General features: G+C 38.9%; 1 protein-coding gene across 14 annotated transcripts in view; it reads right to left on the bottom strand.

Annotated features, from left to right (window-relative positions):
• Positions 1-23,766, bottom strand: part of LOC147158308 (uncharacterized) — a 49,048-nt gene that overhangs the window by 5,842 nt on the left and 19,440 nt on the right. For 6 of the 14 annotated variants that reach the window (XM_086061451.1, XM_086061453.1, XM_086061454.1 and 3 more), the window contains 27 exons: positions 23,301-23,366; positions 21,177-21,227; positions 20,573-20,638; positions 16,838-16,903; positions 15,517-15,567; positions 14,528-14,587; positions 14,212-14,412; positions 13,849-14,019; positions 13,693-13,716; positions 13,459-13,611; positions 12,807-12,977; positions 12,648-12,674; positions 12,414-12,566; positions 11,999-12,169; positions 11,839-11,865; positions 11,605-11,757; positions 8,071-8,241; positions 7,950-7,991; positions 6,886-7,512; positions 6,433-6,546; positions 3,404-3,510; positions 3,270-3,328; positions 3,062-3,201; positions 2,780-2,995; positions 2,509-2,712; positions 2,288-2,437; positions 2,027-2,205 (listed from right to left, as the gene is read on the bottom strand). In XM_086061451.1, coding sequence (XP_085917577.1) covers positions 2,027-2,205; positions 2,288-2,437; positions 2,509-2,712; positions 2,780-2,995; positions 3,062-3,201; positions 3,270-3,328; positions 3,404-3,510; positions 6,433-6,546; positions 6,886-7,512; positions 7,950-7,991; positions 8,071-8,241; positions 11,605-11,757; positions 11,839-11,865; positions 11,999-12,169; positions 12,414-12,566; positions 12,648-12,674; positions 12,807-12,977; positions 13,459-13,611; positions 13,693-13,716; positions 13,849-14,019; positions 14,212-14,412; positions 14,528-14,587; positions 15,517-15,567; positions 16,838-16,903; positions 20,573-20,638; positions 21,177-21,227; positions 23,301-23,366 — 3,620 coding nt within the window. The remainder of the gene's footprint in view (positions 1-2,026; positions 2,206-2,287; positions 2,438-2,508; positions 2,713-2,779; positions 2,996-3,061; positions 3,202-3,269; positions 3,329-3,403; positions 3,511-6,432; positions 6,547-6,885; positions 7,513-7,949; positions 7,992-8,070; positions 8,242-11,604; positions 11,758-11,838; positions 11,866-11,998; positions 12,170-12,413; positions 12,567-12,647; positions 12,675-12,806; positions 12,978-13,458; positions 13,612-13,692; positions 13,717-13,848; positions 14,020-14,211; positions 14,413-14,527; positions 14,588-15,516; positions 15,568-16,837; positions 16,904-20,572; positions 20,639-21,176; positions 21,228-23,300; positions 23,367-23,766) is intronic. The other 8 variants (XM_086061460.1, XM_086061461.1, XM_086061463.1 and 5 more) reach the window with 5 other exon arrangements.

Raw genomic sequence — 23,766 nt, 5'->3', positions numbered from 1 at the left:
ACATTACATCTTTTTAATTTTAACTAAGTTTTATGAATTATTATAAAATTACTGTATCAAAGATTTAAGATCACATTTGTATTAGTTTACATTTAATTCCACTTTTATGTTAACAAAAGTATGAAAACTTCTAAACAATTTCTTTATTGTACATTTAATTGTACATTTAGAACAGATATAAAATTTGCGATTAATCGTGAGTTAACTATCGAACTCATAAATAAAAAAATTATGATAAAATTTTTTAATCGCCTGACACAACTTCATTCTGTTTATACTTAGATGCAGAGGTGGGTACTTTTGTCTCTCCATCGTTGACAGATGCCCACCTTTTTGGTGTAGTGCTTGCTTTACCAGCAAGTGCTTTATGATGAAAAACCTTGAAAAAATACTGTACAGACTGGGCACCGACTGAAGCAGGTTTTCGTCCGTTGATCAGGGTCAGTACAGACGGTGCTTCTCATTCCGTGTATTTTTTCGAGGCGTGTATTTTTTTGAGGCTTCATAAAGCATTCCCCAAAAATCGTGCCAAAAATGTGGGAATCCATCAACGACGGAAGTTCAAGGACAGGTCAAAAACTGATTACAAAAGATTTCCTTTATAACCAAACTACAAGTTCTCCCCTTAACTCATTCACTCCCAGCAGCCATTTTCACTGAAGCAAACCCTTTCCCTCCCGGCTGTTTTATTGGATTTTGACTAATTTTGCAAGGCCCACAGAATATTGTCTTCTATTGCTATAAAAACATGGAACCTACCAAAGGAAAGATATAGCTAAGTTTCATCATTATTCACAAATTTGTTGAAAACACTGGAGAAAAGAGCTTGTGGTAACATGGCCCTGGTTGATCTCTTATACTCTGCCACCTGCTGATCGGTTTTTGTAATAACTACCATTGCTTTAAGCGACCTCTTCAGGTCAGAAGGTGCATAAAAGCCTTCTGTACGCTCTAGCATAAAAAAACCCCATAAAAAACATGTAAAAAAATTTGGGGGACCATGGCAATAGTTAAAATAGAACGTTTTTATACGTTTTTGGGAGCAAATGAGTTAAAAATTAGCCAGAGGGTCAAACATCAAGTCAACAAAGTGCAACTCATGACTGCTTCACCATGACAATGCCCATGCTCACAATACCCTGAGCATCCGACAGTTCCTGTGCGAGAAGAACATTGTAGGGCTGGAACAACCTCCCATTTTAAAGAAATGTATTTTTTGTGTAACACTCTTGGCAAAGATTGGTGCAGTGCAGAGCCCACTAAAACATGTACAGTACAGTATAATGGGAACAACTTTGAAGATCATTACATCAAATTTGGAACCAAGGATTATGTTTTAAATGAAATCTGCAAAAAGAGAATGTCGCCATTCAAGTTTTCCAATTCGAAGATTGAAGACACAACAACTATAGGACATCTAGTTTGATCCATCACGGCCAAACAAAAAAAGACAGAAAAGCTACATTATCTTAAAAATTTAGCATTCACTTCGTTGACACTGTTCACTGTTGCGACGGCTCTCTCAGCGGTCTAACCCCCCTAAGATGCTGTACACTACATTGCAACAAATATCTGCACACCTGTTTTGACTCGCATAATTAAGTGACATCCCATCTTTATCCATCAGAATCAAAATTATTGGCCAATTATGTAAGAAATTCTGGCACATTGGTGCAAACCTTTGTTTAATTTGACATCGAGAAGATAGCTTCTTTCACACTTCCTTCAAACCAGGATTTGGACCTTGTTGGCCACAGAAAACCTAACCACACAGACCAATAAAATATCTGCGTTTGGACTCCTGCCACCCAGTAAAACACTTGCAAAGGGTTAGGACAGCGCATCGAAGATCCTTACAACTGACATTGGAAGACAGGACACATCAGGAAGGTCTGTCTAAGTGTGAGTATCCTAAATGGACCATTGTGAAATCTGCCAGGAAAGGAAGGTCCACCACACCTTAGACTGGAACATGCCCTTACACAAATATGAAGATGAGGAAAATATGTTAAATAAGATCACTTACCTCAGACACGAATAACAAGTCTTTGATTTCAGTGACAATGCAATTGTCTTCTAAAATAATCCATTCTCCTGTATCCCTGCATATTGCAGACCTGCTCCCCTCTTGACCAGGATCACATGCTATAGATGATATGTCACCTGGTCGTCCGGCCCCATACAGCAGATTATTACATCTAGCAACTTGAGGGAGAAATAATATGTTATTGTTGCAAATAATATAGATAGAAATAAGGAGAAGGAATGTTTAAATTATCGCGCTTACCGTCATTAAAAATGATCATTCTTGTCTCTGCAACGTCTCCTGGATTATCTACTCGACATGTAAAACTTAATTCTTGGGTTGGTAAATCTGTGCACCCGCTCAGGCTGTATTGGTGTAAAATGCAGTAGCCTTCCGCACCATTACTTATCTCTGTGAAAATGTTAAAATGTTGCTTGGAAAAATGGCAGGGCGAGGTGGTAAACTTTTAGTTGCCGGCTTACCTGAGTTTAATTCAGTGGGGCCCTGAAACCACCTGACAATAAAGTTGGACTGAACACAACACTTAAGCTGCTGTGCTCCGCCCTCTGAACACTTTACATTGACTTGGTTTGGTACTCGCACAATTGGAGCTTGTTTGATCTGTGTTGCAAATCCCTCTTGCACAAAAGTGATATCACTGCCGATTAGATTGCATTCATAAAGACCTGTTAAAAAGACAAGAATCAGGCTTTATCGTTTTCATTCATCAAAGTTTTGCTAGTTTTGGCTTACCAGCGTCGGCCAGAATCACGTTCCTAAATGTAAGCTTGGACTCTGTAGCAGATGAAGCTATTTGAATTCGTCCACTTGTTTTGATTTCCTGTCCATTTAATTTCCATTTAGCTTGAGTGACACTTCCTAAATTAAGGCTAGCAGAATTTGGGCCAGATGTCAATGTCATTGATCTGCCAGTATATGTCACATCTGGAAATTTGATTGGAGTTGGACCTTGAAGAAACAAAAATGAAGCAATTACAAATTGGATAAAGTTGCAAAAAAGACTGTTAAACTTACTCTTGTAAATTACAGTTACAGAACCAAGGACAGGAGCAACTATCCGCAATGCATTAGGGAGTCTTGCATTCACCACAGAAAGTTGTTCCGTGTCAACTTGTGATGTTTGGACAATAAAGTCTGCAATCACACTCCCTGGCCTGAAAGAAGAAACATAAGTAACCATCGAGATCTTAAACCAATTTCAGACTGATTGTTCTAGGTTTACCTGAAAGCTGTCACAAAAACATTGATGAATCCTCTTAGTCTTTCATATTCGTCACGTAACTGTGAGTGAGAGTCAACATTAGGATTGAACAAGTCAAAATGTATGTTAAAAAATGACGCACTCCTAGGACCTACCACAGGCCTGATCTGAGCCTCAAAATCCCTGTATTCAGCGCTGCTACTATCGCCCAATTCTGCAGTATAGTCTTTAATGAATCTTATGGACATTTCTAATTGTAATACTGTTGAGACAGAAAACAGAGACAAAACAAAAAAGAAGGTGAGAGGACATAAACAAGTCTATCTGTTCATAAAGAGAGACACCAAAGTCATTTTGCAATTTTGCGTCTACCCACTTCTAAATCCTCCTTGATGCGCAGTTTTTGCATTGGCCATTCAGCCATGATCTACCCTCCGCTGCATCTAACCGGCTGGCCTGCATTCGCTGCCTTATTGGTTAATTAAATACATGAGGACTGATGCGCCAATTAGAGGGGTGGTGGGGAGGGGTTGGCGGGATTTTTTCTTTTTAACTACCAATTGCCAATCTTGACTTTGTTGTAATGCCTTAAAGCATTAATGAACAATTTTTCAGACTTTTCAAAATGTAGAGGTTTTTCAGGATATCTCCCAAGGTGATCAGTATGTCTTAAAAAGTTAAATGGATAGTAAATACCATAGCTCTGTTTTTTCCAAAATTTAAAAAATTGATTAGCACCAAAACTTATGAGCGCATCTCTACTTGTGCCCAAATCATACCCGGAAAATATTAGGATGAAAGTTGCAATATTTTTATTTTATGGACTGGAGCCAACTGCCAACATTCTTCATAGTCAATGGCTTACATTACAACATCTATAAAATTAAACATATTGTGATACTTAAAATGAAATATGTGAAATGTTGTGTATATTGTCACATGCACATTTCTTAAAAAGTGACAAACGGACGTTTGGCTTCGACTTTTCAAGAAAATCATCTATTAAATTCTTCCGGGCCGCGGATTAGTTTTTAAATCAGCAAATAAAGTGTGTTGGCAATGTTTAAATATATTATAGCCTTCTTTTACAAACATGAAAATAACCCACTCAGGAAGGCCATTTTACGTATACAGTGTTCCCTCGCTATAACACGGTTCACTTTTCGCAGCCTCGCTGTATCGCAGATTTTTTTTTTAAAGTGCAATTTTGCATGCTTTTTTTGTTTGTTTTGTTTTTACAATAATGTACCTATTTTATAAAATTTATGAAGGTTTGAACATCGAGAATGTTTAAACAAGAAAGAAATGTGAGAAAATGTAAATGCTTTGATGAGAAAACCATTTGGTGAGGGGTTTTAGAGCCTTAAAACATTTATAATAAATGTAAAACATAAAGCTAACTACTTTGCGGATTTCATTTATAGTGGGTATTTTTTTAAACCTAAACCCAGCGGAAAACGAGGGAACACTGTATAGCATTGGCATTGACTACGCTAACTTTGTAAGAGTGATACAACGTCGCAATAATTTAATACACAAATAAGAGCGCGTCTCGTAGTATGACGTCATATTCGAGGATCTCGTGACCAAAGATATCGTGATAATAATTTAATGTATGTAAATTATGTTGTTGAATTTTTGTTATGAAGGGCAACAAAATGACTTTCACTCACAAACACACCACAAAAAAAAGGACAAAGGGGCACTTTGGGCATCAGTGCCAAAAGGGCATGTGCCTGGGCACCCATAGCCACCCCCCACCCCCACCCCCCTGCACGTGCCTGCAGGTGCAAGTTCTGAAATATTTTTGGAGTTATGTTTCTATCTGCTTCAGGTGCTGAGATATCAATTATTTATAATATTGTTGGATTCCCAGGAAAACTTCAGGTTTTTGGGGTGACCATAGGTTTTAGAGGCATGTTTTACCATGCGCTTTAGGCCTTAATGGGTTAAACCACTAAGCAGTGACATGCTTCTGTAAAAGTGCAGCGTGCCACAAAACATAACTTATCATCTTCAATGATGACGCACCTGCTGCTCGCCTCTTGCTTTAAGCTTCTCCGTCCCCGCGTAACGTTCTGACTGCGTTGCCCTGACTGCTCACGTCGATATCACACCGGCAAAGCGTGCAGAAACCGTGAAACCAGTCTCTCAACTGCTTTTAGTCAGAAAATTGTGCTCTTTCGTCCATTCAATATTAAAAGATGTTCGGCATTTTGGCATTTTTGCTAGCACTGCCTTTTTACTGCTGTCAAAGACGGTGGCAAGGAAATTACGTATAGTCAGATAGCCACAAGTGGAGATTTATTTACATTTATTGAACCAATGATATTCGAGATTTTTTTCTCTTTTTTTTTGTATGTGCGTGAGAATGTGCGTGAGTATGTGCATGTGCGTGTGTGTGTGCATATGTGCGTGCGTGTGAGTGTGTGCTCATTAATTCACCTAAAACCTATTAAAAATCCCATACCGTTCACCTAAACCGAATACTTCAGAATCCAGCTAGAGTCGTGAGGTTGTCAGGAGACCCGAGGAAGGATCAAAGAAAAGAAAGGAAAGTGAAATCCAGCACCGATCAGACATTACCTACTACCCACCGGGTTACCAACCAGTCTTTCACCAACCCCAGAAACATCTCAATTCCAACAAATTAGGGAGACCTCAAGAGACCAAAGGAAAGACTGAGAAAAGGAAGGAAGGATAGATGAAGCAGAGTGAGATCCACAGACATCAGCCTCCACCGATTCAACGACCAGAGGAAGAAGCAGATGTGTTTGAATTTTGGTAGATGCTGGTGTGTTGGATTTGGCATGCATGAAAACCTCCACCAAAGAGGGGAGCCGTCGACCAGGACAGAGCAAGCACAACCCCACATGGCCCCCCAGGCCACGGCAGCGTCAAGGCACAACTCCCGCAGTGGCCCACGGCCGGAGAGCAAACCCAGGAGCCAGGAGCCAGGAGCGCCCCCCACTCCAACACGGCCAGCGCCCCAAGTCCGACCCAGCAGAACGGGGGACCGCAGCACTGCTTAATACTGCGGTCTGCCCCAACCGATAGCTAAATGTCACTGGCTTTAACACTGTTTGATAAAACTATTTTGTTAAGTGTAGTGTCTTATCACAGCTAGTAGTAACTGTCACTTCATCGCTGCCCCCGTCATCACGGTAACAAAAGTTGTACTTACCAGGAGGAGTTGTACTGGCAGCGGTGGTGGTGGAGATTGTGGAGGTTTTAGCAGTGGTAGTCTTAGTGGTTGTCGTAGTTGTGGCCTTGGTGGTAGTTGTAGTCGTTGCTGAGACTGCAGTGTTTAGTGAGGCGATTTGTTTATTTGTTATATTTGCTGGAAATGTCTCAGTTTGCAACATAATACTAATTGATACGGTTCAGTATTATTTGTTATTGCTGAGTAACACATATTGTTCATGTGAAATTTGAATTTAGCTCTTGTAGAAGCAGCTGATGAAAAGGAAACTAACTAGCTAAGGAAACTGGGATTTTTCAAAACTTGTCCTTTGTTAAACTGTATATTATACAATTGTCATGCTAAATAATCAGCTCTTTCTGTAACACATATTTATTTCTCTGTGATTAACAACACTTCACAACATAATATACCGTATGTAAAATATGTTCTTACTTGTTGTTGCTCGAGTTGTCGTTGTATTTGTTACTGGAGTTGTTGCTCGAGTTGTTGTATTTGTTACTGGAGTTGTTGTTCGAGTTGACGTAATATTTGCTACTGGAGTTGTTGCACGAGTTGTCGTAGTATTTGTTACTGGAGTTGTTGCTCGAGTTGTCGTATTTGTTACTGGAGTTGTTGCTCGAGTTGTCGTAGTATTTGTTACTGGAGTCGTTGCTCGAGTTGTCGTAGTATTTGTTACTGGAGTTGTTGCTCGAGTTGTTGTATTTGTTACTGGAGTTGTTGCTCGAGTTGTCGTATTTGTTACTGGAGTTGTTGTTCGAGTTGACGTAGTATTTGCTACTGGAGTTGTTGCTCGAGTTGTCGTATTTGTTACTGGAGTTGTTGCTCGAGTTGTCGTATTTGTTACTGGAGTTGTTGTTTGAGTTGACGTAGTATTTGCTACTGGAGGTGTTGTTCGAGTTGTCGTAGTATTTGTTACTGGAGTTGTTGCTCGAGTTGTCGTATTTGTTACTGGAGTTGTTGCTCGAGTTGTCGTAGTATTTGTCACCTTTGTTGGTGGTTCTGGCGTTGTAGTATTTGTTACAGGAGTTGTTGTTGATAGAGTTGTTAGAGTTGTAGAAACTGTGTATGTAAAAAGATTAAGCATTATTATAATACATCTGTGAGAAGAAACCATGACGTAATTTTTAAGTTAGGTTTTGTTTGTTTGTTTTGTTTTATTACATTTTTCCTTTCTGACACATTGTAACAGGTTACATCGATCACATAATATAATTTGCAACATTGACATCCGAAAGAAGGGCTGACGGGTAGAAGCCATAGCTTATTAGTAACCCATCCCCATCGATTTTTACTATACGCATCAGTCATATACATTCATTATGGTAGTCATTGATTCATATCATTATCAATCCGAGACTTAAGTCTGCACACTCCTCGCTCAGATCATCTTGAGTATCATAAGTTGGTTATGTATGAGCAATAAAATGTACAGAAAGATTTGCTGAACATTGATCTGGTTAAAAAACAAAAACAAAAAAAACCAACTTATCACTTACTGTGAGGGAAGGTAGTTGTTGTGCTTGGACAACTAGTTTTGTCTTCAAAGAAAAATAAAAGAGAAGCAGAGTAAATAACCAACATTTCCAACAACTGTATTACAAATTCTAAGTTTTATACTTTGTTGATCGACGGATTGGCAATATAGTCCATCAGAAGGAATGGCATTGATACATCCACATGTGTCATTTGTGATGTTGTCACATGGTCCATACTGTAAACACTGGTCACATGTCCAATGATACTGATCCTCACATATGCACTGGAAACGGTCACTGCTTTGACTGCAAACTAGAAATAACACAAAATAACACAGCATTTAAGGTTTGCCTTCATATTCTCTGTTCCAGTCATTTATTTTCAAATTATGCACTTGAGTTTTTCACGAAGCTTAAGTGACATTGGACATTTAGAGCAGTGGTCCTTAACCTTGTTGGAGGTATTGAACAGTACCCCACTAGTTTCTTATGCGCAATTGCACATTCACCAAACTTCAACACCCTCTTAAAGTGAGGGCAACGATGCAGTAAAAGGCTAAGGGGCCCAGAAACAATCTCAAGATGCACGCTGTAGGAGCCACATGTTATTGTTGCTTTTATTTGCGGTAGATGACCACCCTCCCTCCCTATCCTTTTAAGCACAGGTGTAGGCGATCAGGTTGATGGAGTGGAAGGTCATGCGGTTTTTACCACTCGCAAACATTCGGTCAAACATTTGTTCAAACACTCGCTCATACAAACACTCATACATTAATTTCACAAATAGGCGGTGTTCGGTTTAGGTGAACGGTATGGGATTTTTTTTAATAGGTTTTTGGTGAACTAACGAATACACACACACTCACACGCACACACACACACGCACGCACACACACACACACACACGCACATACACACACACATACACATACTCACCCACATTCAAAAAACAAAACAAAAAAAAAGAGCAATGATGATGACATTAGCAAATGAACAATACTGAGCTCTTAAAAAAAATAAAAAATTCACAAATAGAATTTCAGTTAGAAAATTTGCAGCATAATTTATGCAAGGTTTGTTTTGGATTGAACCACTAAAGCCATTTTTTGTGGACAAATATTTGTTAAGTCGAGCGTGTCAAAAACATCTCCCACATCCATCCACGGCGACTACATGACCCAAGGTTAGTCGCTACACACGCTGATTTTGGGCAACCCAGATTCTCCCCAGCCTCCGTCATTGTGGGATGTGGGATTTCATAAATGGGCCATTAGGGAGCTTACCATAATCAATCAAATGTTTAATTGTAGCTAACAGCTAGCTCTACCTTATAGTGATAGAACAATGTTGAAGCGTCGTCTGTAAGTGACTTTTAAGACACTATTAAATGTGTAATGCAGATACTGTATAATGATTAGGGTTGCCACCTCGGATTTGTGAAAAAAGGGACACCTGACCAAGATCGAGCACTTAACAGTCAAGCTTGAAATTATTTATACCCCCGGCAAATTTTGAATATGTGGACATTTTAGCATGACAAAATCCCAAAACACACAGCCAAAAATGGTTAAGAAATGGTTTGCGGACGAAAATATTAACGTTTTGCAGTGGCCCAGACAGTCCAGACTTGAATTCAGTTGAAAATAATAACTTGAATTCAATTGAAAATCTGTGGAGGGAACTAAAGATCAGGGTGATGATAAGAAGAGCTCATTGCTAAAGATAAATGGGCAAAAATATCAGCCGAGTCATGCACAAAGCTGATCAGCAAATATAGGATGCATTTTATTTGCTGTAATAGCCAATAAAGGCTTTTCTATTGATTTTTGAGGACAAAGGTACGAATAATTTTGGATGTGCCACTTTTTGTTCAAATGTATATAAAAGTTGAGAATTTTTTTCCCACAGACAGAGAGAGAGACTGTAATGCAATGTATGTCTTAACTTAGTGTAAAGTTTATTATTCAGCTAGTCATACACACTGTAAACTACAAACAAGGCACACACTCTAAAACCCAATAAGGTACAAACACAACGATGGCAACGTACAGTACTTTAAAAAGCCACCATGTGATACAAGTGTCGAAATACAGTACATAGGCGACCTTCTTGCTACAATATTTTGTTCAAATTGATGTAAAAATGTCTGAAAATCCCGCTGTTCGTTACATTCTTTCGTCATGACTCATCGACTCCCCTGGCCTCCGTGAGAGAAGGACTGAAATTAACGTACTTTTTCCTGTAAAGCTCAAGGGCTTAGCTTTCACACACCATTGACATTTTTCAGATAGCACAAATTATGCCAGGGTTATGATGATGATTCCACAGTAGCGCAGGGGACATTTTTAGACTACAGATTAAGGAAATGAAATTATCTTTTGGCATGCTTCCTAACACATGGGACAAATTGTGTCCTGAGAGAATTTTTTTATTTTCCCAGGACAGCTGGTAAAAAAAGAAAACAATTCCGGGAAAAACTGGACGGGTGGCAAGTCTAATAATGATGTGTGTGTAAACTTTATGGTAGCTGGTGTTTGTTTACCTTAAGTGGTAATCGCTAGCCCGCTAATATTAATCGCGATTGCTAACCGTTTAGCATATGCTAATACCCTTGTTTACTCATGGGGTAATGTTGAAGCATCTTTTAAGACACTATTACATGTGTAAAGTAGATCAAATGGTGTGTGTGTGCGTGCGCGTGTGCGTGCATGTGTGTGCGTGCGAGAGAGAGAGAGAGCGAGAGAGAGAGAACTAAATTGTAGTTAATCTTTGTTTACCTGAAGTGGTAATCGTTAGCTAATTATGAATGCTAACCGTTCAGCATAGGCTAATGTTGTTGGTGTTTAATAATGCACATATTCAAAAGATAATTAATAACTAGAAAAATTATGAGTATTTATAGCCACTCAATTCAAAATATGTCCAATCTTAGTGGATTAACTAAAACAAAACAAAAAAATGGTGGAGGGATTAATCTATTTTTAATGAAATAATCGATTTTTAAAAGATTCAATAGTGACAGTACTACTGCAGCCAATGATGGCGTGAGGTATCATCATGAATCATTTGAGTCGGGTGCGTGTATGTCTTGACCTCCGCTGAGACCTCTATCTTGACCCCTGAGACTGACTCACCAAACTCCCAGGGTTCGATCAAACCCATGTTAAAAACAAAATTTTTGATTTATTTGAATGCAGATTAACGATCCAACCATTTTCTATGAACTTCATGAGGGTTGCGGGTGAGCTGGTTACTACTGACTTTTGGTAAGAGGTGAGGCATATATTGACAATCATTCACACTGTCATTCACACCTTTGTACAATATAGACTCGTCAATGAAGCTAACAAGGATGGTTTTGGAATGTGAGAAAAAGTACACTGAGAAAATGGAGGGAACATGCAAATTCCACACAAGGAGGGCTGCCAGAATTTGGATCTGGGAAATGGGCTAACTACTACACCAATAAAGTAGTTAAATAACTCACCATACATAAAGTACAGTAATGGTCATCAAACTTTGAATAACATTGAGTAACATTGTCATTTTATTTATGCACTTATTAACAGCATTTTATTACTGACAGTCTTACCTTCATGTAACAAATACAGATCATTTATTTTATACTAATGATTGACCCTTCCACCCTGCTCAAGAAGATTTATATTTGTCTTACCTGTAGTTATGTTGATATCAAAGGCTTTTGAGTATCCGTTGATGTATATGGGATAACTGATGTTTCTCAGAATGTTTCTTAGCAGGGATATCGTGCTCATATTGGCGGTGTGTAGCTCAACAGAGATGAGGTATTCATAGTCAAATGGAGGAGCTGTAGGCAGAATACAGTCAACAACCTTTGACTCCAAACTAACTGTTTAACTTTCTTTTTAACAAATACTGTTATTCTTACGTGTTGTTGGAGGGCAATCTGTAAAGTCTGAAAGGAAGAAGGGGAGAAATTACAAATCATGCTAATTACTGTATGTTTAAAAAAAAAAAGTACCCCCAATACATTTTCAATTTGAAAATGAACTGTGCTATTGCTACATTATTGGTTGAAAATGTCTTACTGTATTGATAGACAGATTGGCAATATTGTCCACCAGGAGGAATGGCATTGATGCATCCACATGTGTCATTTGTGATGTTGTCACATGGTCCATACTGTAAACATTGGTCACATGACCAACGATACTGATCCTCACATATGCACTGGTAACTGGCATTTCTTGCACTGCAAACTATAAGAGGGTAAAGATTATTTTTGCTGTATGCCAATCATGTGTCATATAGAGACTAAAAAGTATTGGGCCTAAATTTAAACCATGGGGAACCCCGCATTTGATTCCATGGGTTCTGGAGGAACATGTGCATTTTATTACTGACATTCAACAGTCTTACCTTCATGTAACAAATACAGATCATTTATTTTATACTAATGATTGACCCTTCCACCCTGCTCAAGAAGATTTATATTTGTCTTACCTGTAGTTATGTTGATATCAAAGGTTTTTGAGTATCCGTTGATGTCTATGGGATAACTGATGTTTCTCAGAATGTTTCTTAGCAGGGATATCGTGCTCATATTGGCGGTGTGTAGCTCAACAGAGATGAGGTATTCATAGTCAAATGGAGGAGCTGTAGGCAGAATACAGTCAACAACCTTTGACTCCAAACTAACTGTTTAACTTTCTTTTTAACAAATACTGTTATTCTTACGTGTTGTTGGAGGGCAATCTGTAAAGTCTGCAAGGAAGAAGGGGAGAAATTACTAATCATGCTAATTACTGTATGTAAAAAAAAATGTACCAATACATTTTATTCTAAATTCTAAAATGAACTGTACCACTGCTATATCATTGGTTCAAAATGTCTTACTGTAATGATCGACAGATTGGCAATATTGTCCAGCCGGAGGAATGGCATTGATGCATCCACATGTGTCATTTGTGATGTTGTCACATGGTCCATACTGTAAACATTGGTTACATGACCAACGATACTGATCCTCACATATGCACTGGTAACTGGCATTTCTTGCACTGCAAACTATAAGAGGGTAAAGATTATTTTTGCTGTATGCCAATCATTTGTCATATAGAGACTAAAAAGTATTGGGCCTAAATTTGAACCATGGGGAACCCCGCATTTGATTCCATGGGTTCTGGAGGAACATGTGCAAAGAAACATTGGTCTGAGACAGGAATAAAACCAGTTAAAATCAGTACCAGAGATGCCCACCAGGTTTTTTAAGTCTATTTAATAAAATGTGGTGATTTACTGTATCAAAGGCAACATTTAGATCCAATAGCACAAAGACTATAAGTTTTTTTTTGTTTTTTTTAAATTTGCATTCCACCTGATAGTGTTTAAAATCTTTAAAAGGGCGGTCTATGTACTTTGATTCATCCTAAAACCAGATTAATATTTATTTCTTGTCATTCAAGTCTTACTATAATGTAATGGCTCAAGCTCATATTGTTCATGATTAAATTATTAATTTATCCACCACAAGATACTTTTTATTTACCTGTAGTTATGTCGATATCCGAGATCTTTGAGTAGCTGTTGATGTCTATGGGATAACTGATGTTTGTCAGAATGTTTCTTAGCAGGTTTATCATGCTCATATTGATGGTGTATAGCTCAACAGAGATGAGGTATTCATAGTCAAATGGAGGAGCTGTAGGCAGAACACAGTCAACAACTTTTGACTCCAAACTAACTGTTTAACTTTCTATTTAACAAATACTGTTATTCTTACGTGTTGGAGGACAATCTGTAAAGTCTGCAAGGAAGAAGGGGAGAAATTACTACTCATGCTAATTACTGTATGTAAAAAAAAAAGTACCAATACATTTTATTCTAAATTCTAAAATGAATTGTACCACTGCTATATCATTGGTTCAAAATGTCTTACTGTAATGATCGACAGATTGGCAATATTGTCCACCCGGAGGAATGGCATTGATGCATCCACATGTGTCATTTGTGATGTTGTCACATGATCCATGCAGTAAACACTGGTCACATGACCAACGATACTGATCCTCACATATGCACTGGAAACCGGCCCTGTTTGTACTGCAAACTATAGTTAGAAGAAGAAGAAACAAGATTACCTTCCTACCCTTTATCTGAGGGGTCACCAACATGGTGCCCACCGGCACCAGGTAGCTCGCAAGGATCACAGGAGTAGCCTTCATTTACCAGAAACAACTCATGCGTTTTATTAGTTAATCTATTGATTGATCCCTTCCAAAATACTTATTTCCTTATTTACCTGTAGTTATGTCGATGTCAGAGATTTTGGAGTTGGAGCTGTTGATGTATATGGGATAACTGATGTTTCTCAAAATGCTCCTCAGTAGATTTATCACACTCACATCTGTGGTATTCAGCTCAACAGCGATAATGTATTCATGATCAAATGGAGGGGCTACAGTTGTAGTGTTTAAAACTGTTGGGAAAACCAGTGTTGTGTCTGGAAAATATGTCACAATAATAATCATATAAATTCAAATTGCACACAAATTGAGAAATATGTAGGAATAAAATGTGAGAGATCGCTTGACCAAATATAATTCATAAACTCTTACTTGTTACTCTTGTTGGCACTCCAGTTGATGTGGTGTGTAAAGTGGTGGTAGAGTCCAGTCCTGTGTGTGTAAAAGAGATACTTTGTTGAAACTTATAATGTCCAATTTCACAAACAGCCGAATAGACATGGTTGTTTCACGGTTGCAGTAATTGTAGTGTTTGTAACAGCTATAGAAATAGTGTTGTGTTTTCAGCCTTGTTCCATTTAATTTGTGTTCATTCTGGCTTGATATTGCTTTAAAACACATACAAAACATCAAACCGATTTTTATGGATTTACTTGTCGGACACTGATGGACTCTTATTCTCTCTCTTGTTGTATCTCTCTGTCATTGCTTTTCTCTACTCTCAATTCAATCAGTTGAGGCCATTGACCGCCCAACATTGAGTCTTGGGTCTGTTCGAGGTTGTTGCACGGCCGGGACGAAGACCGCACTGCTCCTCCTGAATCAGAGTTTTGATTTCCTAACGCACCCTCTTCTCCTGCACCCCTGAATAGACTTTACCAGGAAGAAATGTGATCCCTCTGTAGTTGTAGCACACCCATCGTTCCTCTTAATAAAATAAATGTCCACGCAATGTTTTAGAGGCGTGTCAACCAGCACAGCTCCACAACATCCAGAGCCTTTAAAAATTTAGAGCAGATCTCAAACCAAACCAAAAGTCCCAACCGATTACCCACAGTGAGAAGGTTAATAGCCAGATAAGGCCAGTCAACCCTTGTACATCCGTGGCCATACCTGGAAAAAGTGTTCAAAATTGTTGGATGCCTTTTTTACCCTTCCATTACTTTTATACTTAAACATCAGCAACACAAATTTGATCAGTTTTTGACCACTTGTTGAACATAATATAACCCACAAGAATTGACTGGATGTCTTCCAGTACCTATTTTTGTTTCTAATCCTTTGCCTTACTTGCCAGATATGTCTATGAAAAGAATGTTTAAGATGGGAAAATCACAAATGTAACTTTTCAAAACTCTTACTTGATGGTGTTGTGGGACCAACAGTTGTTGGAGTGTTGGTAAATGTTGTGTCTGGAAAAGAGATACAGAATTTAAAGAATCATTTGCACAAATCAACATTTACAAGATCTCTTTTGAGCATATTTCTAAAGAAATTGTAATTAGTGATACAGGATGTACACCATTCAGTTTCCAGACATTGGTTGTATAGAATCAGTTCCCTATGCGGTTCTGCAAGGCTGACACTCTTTAATTATTTAAGTTAAAACTTAAGTCATTCCCCCCTAAATTTTTTTATATGGTCAGGAATGTTGTATAGCCTTAATCATTTTTTTGCGTCCCAATACCTCGGGTGTCGGATACAATCTCTCTCTCTCTCTCTCTCAATCTCTCTCTCTCTCTCTCTCTCTCTCTCTCTCTCTCTCTCTCTCTCTCTCTCTCTCTCTCTCGCTATCTCTGTCTCTCTCTCTCTGTCTGTCTCTGTCTCTCTCTCTCTCTCCTCTGTCTCCTCTGTTTCTCTGTCTCTGTCTCTGTCTCTGTCTTTGTCTTTGTCTTTGTCTTTGTCTCTGTCTCTGTCTCTGTCTCTCTCTCTCTCTCTCTCTCTCTCTCTATCGCTCTATCTCTATCTTTATCCCTCTCTATCTAACTATATCGCTCCCTCTATCCCCCTCCCTCTATCTCTCTCTTTCTCTCTCTTTTTCTCGCTGTCTCTGTCTCCTCTGTCTCTCCGTCTCTCTGTCTCTGTCATTCTGTCTGTCTCTGTCTGTCTGTCTGTCTCTCTCTGTCTCTCTCTCTCTCTCTCTCTCTATCGCTCTATCTCTTTATCTCTGTCTTAATGTCTGTCTGTCTCTCTCTCTATTTCTCTTTCTCTCTATCTCTCTCCCTGTCTTTATCTCTATCTCTGTCTGTCTCTGCCTCTCTCTGTTTCTCCTCTGTCTCCTCTGTCTCTCTGTGTCTGTCTGTCTGTCTCTCTCTCCTTCCCTCCCTCCCTTCCTCCCTCCCTCCCTCCCTGTCTTTCCTTTTCTTTACTCTTTAACCCAACCAGTTAAAGCAGCCTACCGCTCCACAACTGGACCTTGGGTCTGCTCATGGTTTCTTCTTGTTTTAACTTTTTTTTTTTCAGGACACATTGGTCTGTTGTAGCGTTATTGTTTTTTAGATACAAATTTATAAACTCTTGTCATTGATGTTGATGTTACAGTGTCATGTGAAAACGTAAAAATGTAGCTACTGTATGTATCTGGTATGAGGTGTGTGTGTGTGATTTTGGGGGATTTTGCATGCAAATAACTGATGATTTTTCAATTACTGTTAAGTGGTAACAAAGAGATAATTGGCTCACTTGCTCCTGTGGCTGTTGTCGTTGCTACAGTTGGAGTGTTTGAACCAGTTGTGGAAGGAAGTGTGTCTGCAGGAGATGTAACAATAATAATCATACGTTCTAATTGTATTATGAATGAACAAAAATCAACATATCGTTCAAGACTTTATTCTGAAGACACTGTACTATTTTTTAATTACATAATAATAATATAGTAATCAATAAATACATTTAAGAGAAATCGTTACAGTAGGACATAGAAAGCAGACGTTGCAGCCTGACCCTAAAAATGGCCGTGGCAGAGAACTTAAACCAAAAGTCCCAACAGTGAGAAGGCTAATAAGGCCAGCCAACCCTTGTACATCCGTGGCCATACCTGGAAGAATTGTTCAAAATTGTTGGATGCCTTTTTTACCCTTCCATTACTTTTATACTTAAACATCAGCAACACAACTTTGATCAGTTTTTGACCACTTGTTGAACATAATATAACCCACAAGAATTGACTGGATGTCTTCCAGTACCTATTTTTGTTTCTAATCCTTTGCCTTACTTGCCAGATATGTCTATGAAAAGAATGTTTAAGATGGGAAAATCACAAATGTACTTTTCAAAACTCTTACTTGATGGTGTTGTGGGACCAACAGTTGTTGGAGTGTTAGTAAATGTTGTGTCTGCAAAAGAGATCCAGAATTTAAAGAATCATTTGTACAAATCAACATTTACAAGATCTCTTTTGAGCATATTTCTAAAGAAATTGTAATTAGTGATACAGGATGTACACCATTCAGTTTCCAGACATTGGTTGTATAGAATCAGTTCCCTATGCGGTTTTGCAAGGCTGACACTCTTTAATTATTTAAGTTAAAACTTAAGTCATTCCCCCCAAATTTTTTTATATGGTCAGGAATGTTGTACAGCCTTAATCATTTTTTGCGTCCCAATACCTCGGGTGTCGGATACAATCTCTCTCTCTCTCTCTCCTCTCTCTCATCTCTCTCTCTCTCCTCTCTCTCTCTCTCTCTCTCTCTCTCTCTCTCTCTCTCTCTCTATCTCTGTCTCTCTCTCTCTCTCTCTCTCTCTATCTCTGTCTCTCTCTCTGTCTGTCTCTGTCTTTGATTTGTCTTTGTCTTTGTCTCTGTCTGTCTCTCTCTCTCTCTATCGCTCTATCTCTATCTTTATCCCTCTCTATCTATCTCTATCTCTCCCTCTATCCCCCTCCCTCTATCTCTCTCTTTCTCTCGCTGTCTCTGTCCCCTCTGTCTCTCCGTCTCTCTGTCTCTGTCATTCTGTCTGTCTCTGTCTGTCTCTGTCTGTGTCTGTCTGTCTCTCTCTCTCTCTCTCTCTCTATCGCTCTATCTCTTTATCTCTGTCTCAATGTCTGTCTGTCTCTCTCTCTCTGTCTCTCTCTCTCTCTCCTCTGTCTCCTCTGTTTCTCTGTCTCTGTCTCCTCTGTCTATCTGTCTGTCTCTGTCTCTCTCTCTCTCTCTCTCTATCGCTCTATCTCTATCTTTATCCCTCTCTATCTAACTCTATCTCTCCCTCTATCCCCTCCCTCTATCTCTCTCTTCTCTCTCTTTTCTCGCTGTCTCTGTCTCCTCTGTCTCTCCGTCTCTCTGTCTCTGTCATTCTGTCTTGACTCTGTCTGTGTCTCTGTCTGTGTCTCTGTCTGTGTCTCTGTCTGTCTGTCTGTCTGTCTGTCTGTCTCTCTCTCTCTCTCTCTCTCTATCGCTCTATCTCTTTATCTCTGTCTCAATGTCTGTCTGTCTCTCTCTCTCTCTCTTCTCTTTCTCTCTATCTCTCCTCCCTGTCTTTATCTCTATCTCTGTCTGTCTGCTCTCTCTGTTTCTCCTCTGTCTCCTCTGTCTCTCTGTGTCTGTCTGTCTGTCTCTCTCTCCTTCCCTCCCTCCTTCCTCCCTCCCTCCCTCCCTGTCTTTCCTTTTCTCTAATCTTTAACTTAACCAGTTAAAGCAGCCTACCGCTCCACAACTGGACCTTGGGTCTGCTCATGGTTTCTTCTTTTTTAACTTTTTTTTTTCAGGACACATTGGTCTGTCGCAGCGTTATTGTTTTTTAGATACAAATTTATAACATTTGTCATTGATTTTGATGTTACAGTGTCATGTGAAAACGTAAAAATGTAGCTACTGTATGTATCTGGTGTGGTGTGTGTGTAGGGGGGGTGGGGGTTGGTTTGTTTGCATGCAAATAACTGATGATTTTTCAATTACTGGTAAGTGGTAACAAAGAGTTATTGGCTCACTTGCTCCTGTGGCTGTTGTCGTTGCTACAGTTGGAGTGTTTGAACCAGTTGTGGAAGGAAGTGTGTCTGCAAGAGATTTAACAATAATAATCATAAGTTCTAATTGTATTATGAATGAACAAAAATCAACATATCGTTCAAGACTTTATTCTGAAGACACTGTACTATTTTTTTACTTATATAATAATAATATAGTAATCAATAAATAAATTTAAGAAAAATGGTTACAGTAGGACATAGAAAGCAGCGTTGCAGCCTGACCCTAAAAATGGCCGTGGCAAAGAACTTAAACCAAAAGTCCCACAGTGAGAAGGCTAATAAGGCCAGCCAATCCTTGTACATCCGTGGCCATACCTGGAAGAATTGTTCAAATTGTTGGATGCCTTTTTTACCCTTTCCATTACTTTTATACTTAAACATCAGCAACACAACTTTGATCAGTTTTTGACCACTTGTTGAACATAATATAACCCACAAGAATTGACTGGATGTCTTCCAGTACCTATTTTTGTTTCTATCCTTTGCCTTACTTGCCAGATATGTCTATGAAAAGAATGTTTAGATGGGAAAATCACAAATGTAACTTTTCAAACTCTTACTTGATGGTGTTGTGGGACCAACAGTTGTTGCAGTGTTGGGTAAATGTTGTGTCTGCAAAAGAGATCCAGAATTTAAAGAATCATTTGTACAAATCAACATTTACAAGATCTCTTTGAGCATATTTCTAAAGAAATTGTAATTAGTGATACAGGATGTACACCATTTAGTTTCCAGACATTGGTTGTATAGAATCAGTTCCCTATGCGGTTTTGCAAGGCTGACACTCTTTAATTATTTAAGTTAAAACTTAAGTCATTCCCCCCAAATTTTTTTTATATGGTCAGGAATGTTGTACTACAGCCTTAATCATTTTTTGCGTCCCAATACCTCGGGTGTCGGATACAATCTCTCTCTCTCTCTCTCTCTCTCTCTCTCTCTCTCTCTCTCTCTCTCTCTCTCTCTCTCTCTCTCTCTCTCTCTCTCTCTCTCCTCTCTCTCTCTCTCTCTCTCTCTTTATCTCTGTCTCTGTCTCTGTCTGTCTTTGCCTCTCTCTGTCTCTCCTCTGTCTCCTCTGTCTGTCTGTGTCTGTCTGTCTGTCTCTCTCTCTCTCCTTATCTGCCTCCTTTCCTTTTCTCTACTCTGTAACCCAACCAGTTAAAGCAGCCGACCGCTCCACAACTGGACTTTGGATTTGCTCAAGTTTTCTTCTTGATTTAAAAAAAAATTTCAGGACACATTGGTCTGTTGTAGCAGTTTTGTTTTTTAGATAAGAATTTATAAACTCTTGTCATTGATGTTGATGTTACAGTGTCATGTGAAAATGTAAAAATGTAGCTACTGTATGTATCTGGTATGAGGTGTGTGTGTGTGTGTGTTTTTGGGGGATTTTGCATGCAAATAACTGATGATTTTTCAATTACTGGTAAGTGGTAACAAAGAGATAATTGGCTCACTTGCTCCTGTGGCTGTTGTCGTTGCTACAGTTGGAGTGTTTGAACCAGTTGTGGAAGGAAGTGTGTCTGCAAGAGATGTAACAATAATAATCATACGTTCTAATTGTTTTATGAATGAACAAAAATCAACATATCGTTCAAGACTTTATTCTGAAGACACTGTACTATTTTTTTTAATTACATAATAATAATATAGTAATCAATAAATACATTTAAGAGAAATCGTTACAGTAGGACATAGAAAGCAGACGTTGCAGCCTGACCCTAAAAATGGCCGTGGCAAAGAACTTAAACCAAAAGTCCCAACAGTGAGAAGGCTAATAAGGCCAGCCAACCCTTGTACATCCGTGGCCATACCTGGAAGAAGTGTTCAAATTGTTGGATGCCTTTTTTACCCTTCCATTACTTTTATACTTAAACATCAGCAACACAACTTTGATCAGTTTTTGACCACATGTTGAACATAATATAACCCACAAGAATTGACTGGATGTCTTCCAGTACCTATTTTTGTTTCTAATCCTTTGCCTTACTTGCCAGATATGTCTATGAAAAGAATGTTTAAGATGGGAAAATCACAAATGTAACTTTTCATAACTCTTACTTGATGGTGTTGTGGGACCAACAGTTGTTGCAGTGTTGGTAAATGTTGTGTCTGCAAAGGAGATCCAGAATTTAAAGAATCATTTGCACAAATCAACATTTACAAGATCTCTTTTGAGCATATTTCTAAAGAAATTGTAATTAGTGATACAGGATGTACACCATTCAGTTTCCAGACATTGGTTGTATAGAATCAGTTCCCTATGCGGTTCTGCAAGGCTGACACTCTTTAATGATTTAAGTTAAAACTTAAGTCATTCACCCCCAAATTTTTTTATATGGTCAGGAATGTTGTATAGCCTTAATCATTTTTTGCGTCCCAATACCTCGGGTGTCGGATACAATCTCTCTCTCTCTCTCTCTCTCCTTCTCTCTCTCTCTTTCTCTCTCTCTCTCTCTCTCTCTCTCTCTCTCTATCTCTGTCTCTGTCTCTCTCTCTCTGTCTGTCTCTGTCTCTGTCTCTGTCTCTCTCTCTCTCTCTCTCTCTCTCTCTCTCTCTCTATCTCGCTATCTCTGTCTCTCTCTCTCTGTCTGTCTCTGTCTCTCTCTCTCTCTCCTCTGTCTCCTCTGTTTCTCTGTCTCTGTCTCCTCTGTCTATCTGTCTTTCTCTGTCTTTGTCTTTGTCTTTCTCTGTCTCTCTCTCTCTCTATCGCTCTATCTCTATCTTTATCCCTCTCTATCTATCTCTATCTCTCCCGCTATCCCCCTCCCTCTATCTCTCTCTTTCTCTCTCTTTTTCTCGCTGTCTCTGTCTCCTCTGTCTCTCCGTCTCTCTGTCTCTGTCATTCTGTCTGTCTCTGTCTGTGTCTCTGTCTGTGTCTCTGTCTGTCTGTCTGTCTCTCTCTCTCTCTCTCTCTCTATCGCTCTATCTCTTTATCTCTGTCTCAATGTCTGTCTGTCTCTCTCTCTCTGTCTGTCTCTCTCTCTCTTTCCTCTGTCTCCTCTGTTTCTCTGTCTCTGTCTGTCTCTGTCTTTGTCTCTGTCTCTATCTTTATCCCTCTCTCTCTCTATTGCTCTATCTCTATCTTTATCCCTCTCTATCTATCTCTCTTCTCTCTATCTCTCACTATCTCTGTCTCAGTCTCTGTCTGTCTCTGTGTCTGTCTCTATCTCTATATCCCTCTCTATCTCTCTCTACCGCTCTATCTCTCTCTATATCTCTCTCTATTTCTCTATCTACCAACCAGTTAAAGCAGCCTACCGCTTCACATTTGGACCTTGGGTCTGCTCATGGTTTCTTCTTGTTTTAACTTTTTTTTTTCAGGACACATTGGTCTGTCGTAGCGTTATTGTTTTTTAGATACAAATTTATAAACTCTTGTCATTGATTTTGATGTTACAGTGTCATGTGAAAACGTAAAAATGTAGCTACTGTATGTATCTGGTATGAGGTGTGTGCGTGTGTTTTTGGGGGATTTTGCATGCAAATAACTGATGTTTTTTCAATTACTGTTAAGTGGTAACAATGAGATAATTGGCTCACTTGCTCCTGTGGCTGTTGTCGTTGCTACAGTTGGAGTGTTTGAACCAGTTGTGGAAGGAAGTGTGTCTGCAAGAGATGTAACAATAATAATCATACGTTCTAATTGTTTTATGAATGAATCTCTCTCTCTCTCTCTCTCTCTCTCTCTCTCTCTCTCTCTCTCTCTCTCTCTCTCTCTCTCTCTCTCTCTCTCTCTCTCTCTGTCTCTGTCTCTGTCTGTCTTTGCCTCTCTCTGTCTCTCCTCTGTCTCCTCTGTCTCTCTGTGTCTGTCTGTCTGTCTCTCTCTCTCTCCTTACCTGCCTCCCGCCGTCCCTTTCTTTCCTTTTCTCTACTCTGTAACCCAACCAGTTAAAGCAGCCGACCGCTCCACAACTGGACCTTGGATTTGCTCAAGTTTCTTCTTGTTTTAAAAAAAATTTTCAGGACACATTGATCTGTTGTAGCAGTTTTGTTTTTTAGATAAGAATTTATAAACTCTTGTCATTAATGTTGATGTTACAGTGTCATGTGAAAACGTAAAAATGTAGCTACTGTATGTATCTGGTATGAGGTGTGTGTGTGTGTTTTTGGGGGATTTTGCATGCAAATAACTGATGATTTTTCAATTACTGTTAAGTGGTAACAAAGAGATAATTGGCTCACTTGCTCCTGTGGCTGTTGTCGTTGCTACAGTTGGAGTGTTTGAACCAGTTGTGGAAGGAAGTGTGTCTGCAAGAGATGTAACAATAATAATCATACGTTCTAATTGTTTTATGAATGAACAAAAATCAACATATCGTTCAAGACTTTATTCTGAAGACACTGTACTATTTTTTTAATTACATAATAATAATATAGTAATCAATAAATACATTTAAGAGAAATCGTTACAGTAGGACATAGAAAGCAGACGTTGCAGCCTGACCCTAAAAATGGCCGTGGCAGAGAACTTAAACCAAAAGTACCAACAGTGAGAAGGCTAATAAGGCCAGCCAACCCTTGTACATCCGTGGCCATACCTGGAAGAATTGTTCAAAATTGTTGGATGCCTTTTTTACCCTTCCATTACTTTTATACTTAAACATCAGCAACACAACTTTGATCAGTTTTTGACCACTTGTTGAACATA

This window comes from Leptonotus elevatus, chromosome 18 (assembly GCF_054856555.1).
Source record: "Leptonotus elevatus isolate MCC_2025b chromosome 18, RoL_Lele_1.0, whole genome shotgun sequence".
In the NCBI taxonomy this organism is placed as follows: domain Eukaryota; kingdom Metazoa; phylum Chordata; class Actinopteri; order Syngnathiformes; family Syngnathidae; genus Leptonotus; species Leptonotus elevatus.
Note: the sequence above shows the minus strand (reverse complement) of the source record. Positions and strands in the feature narration are given on the sequence as shown.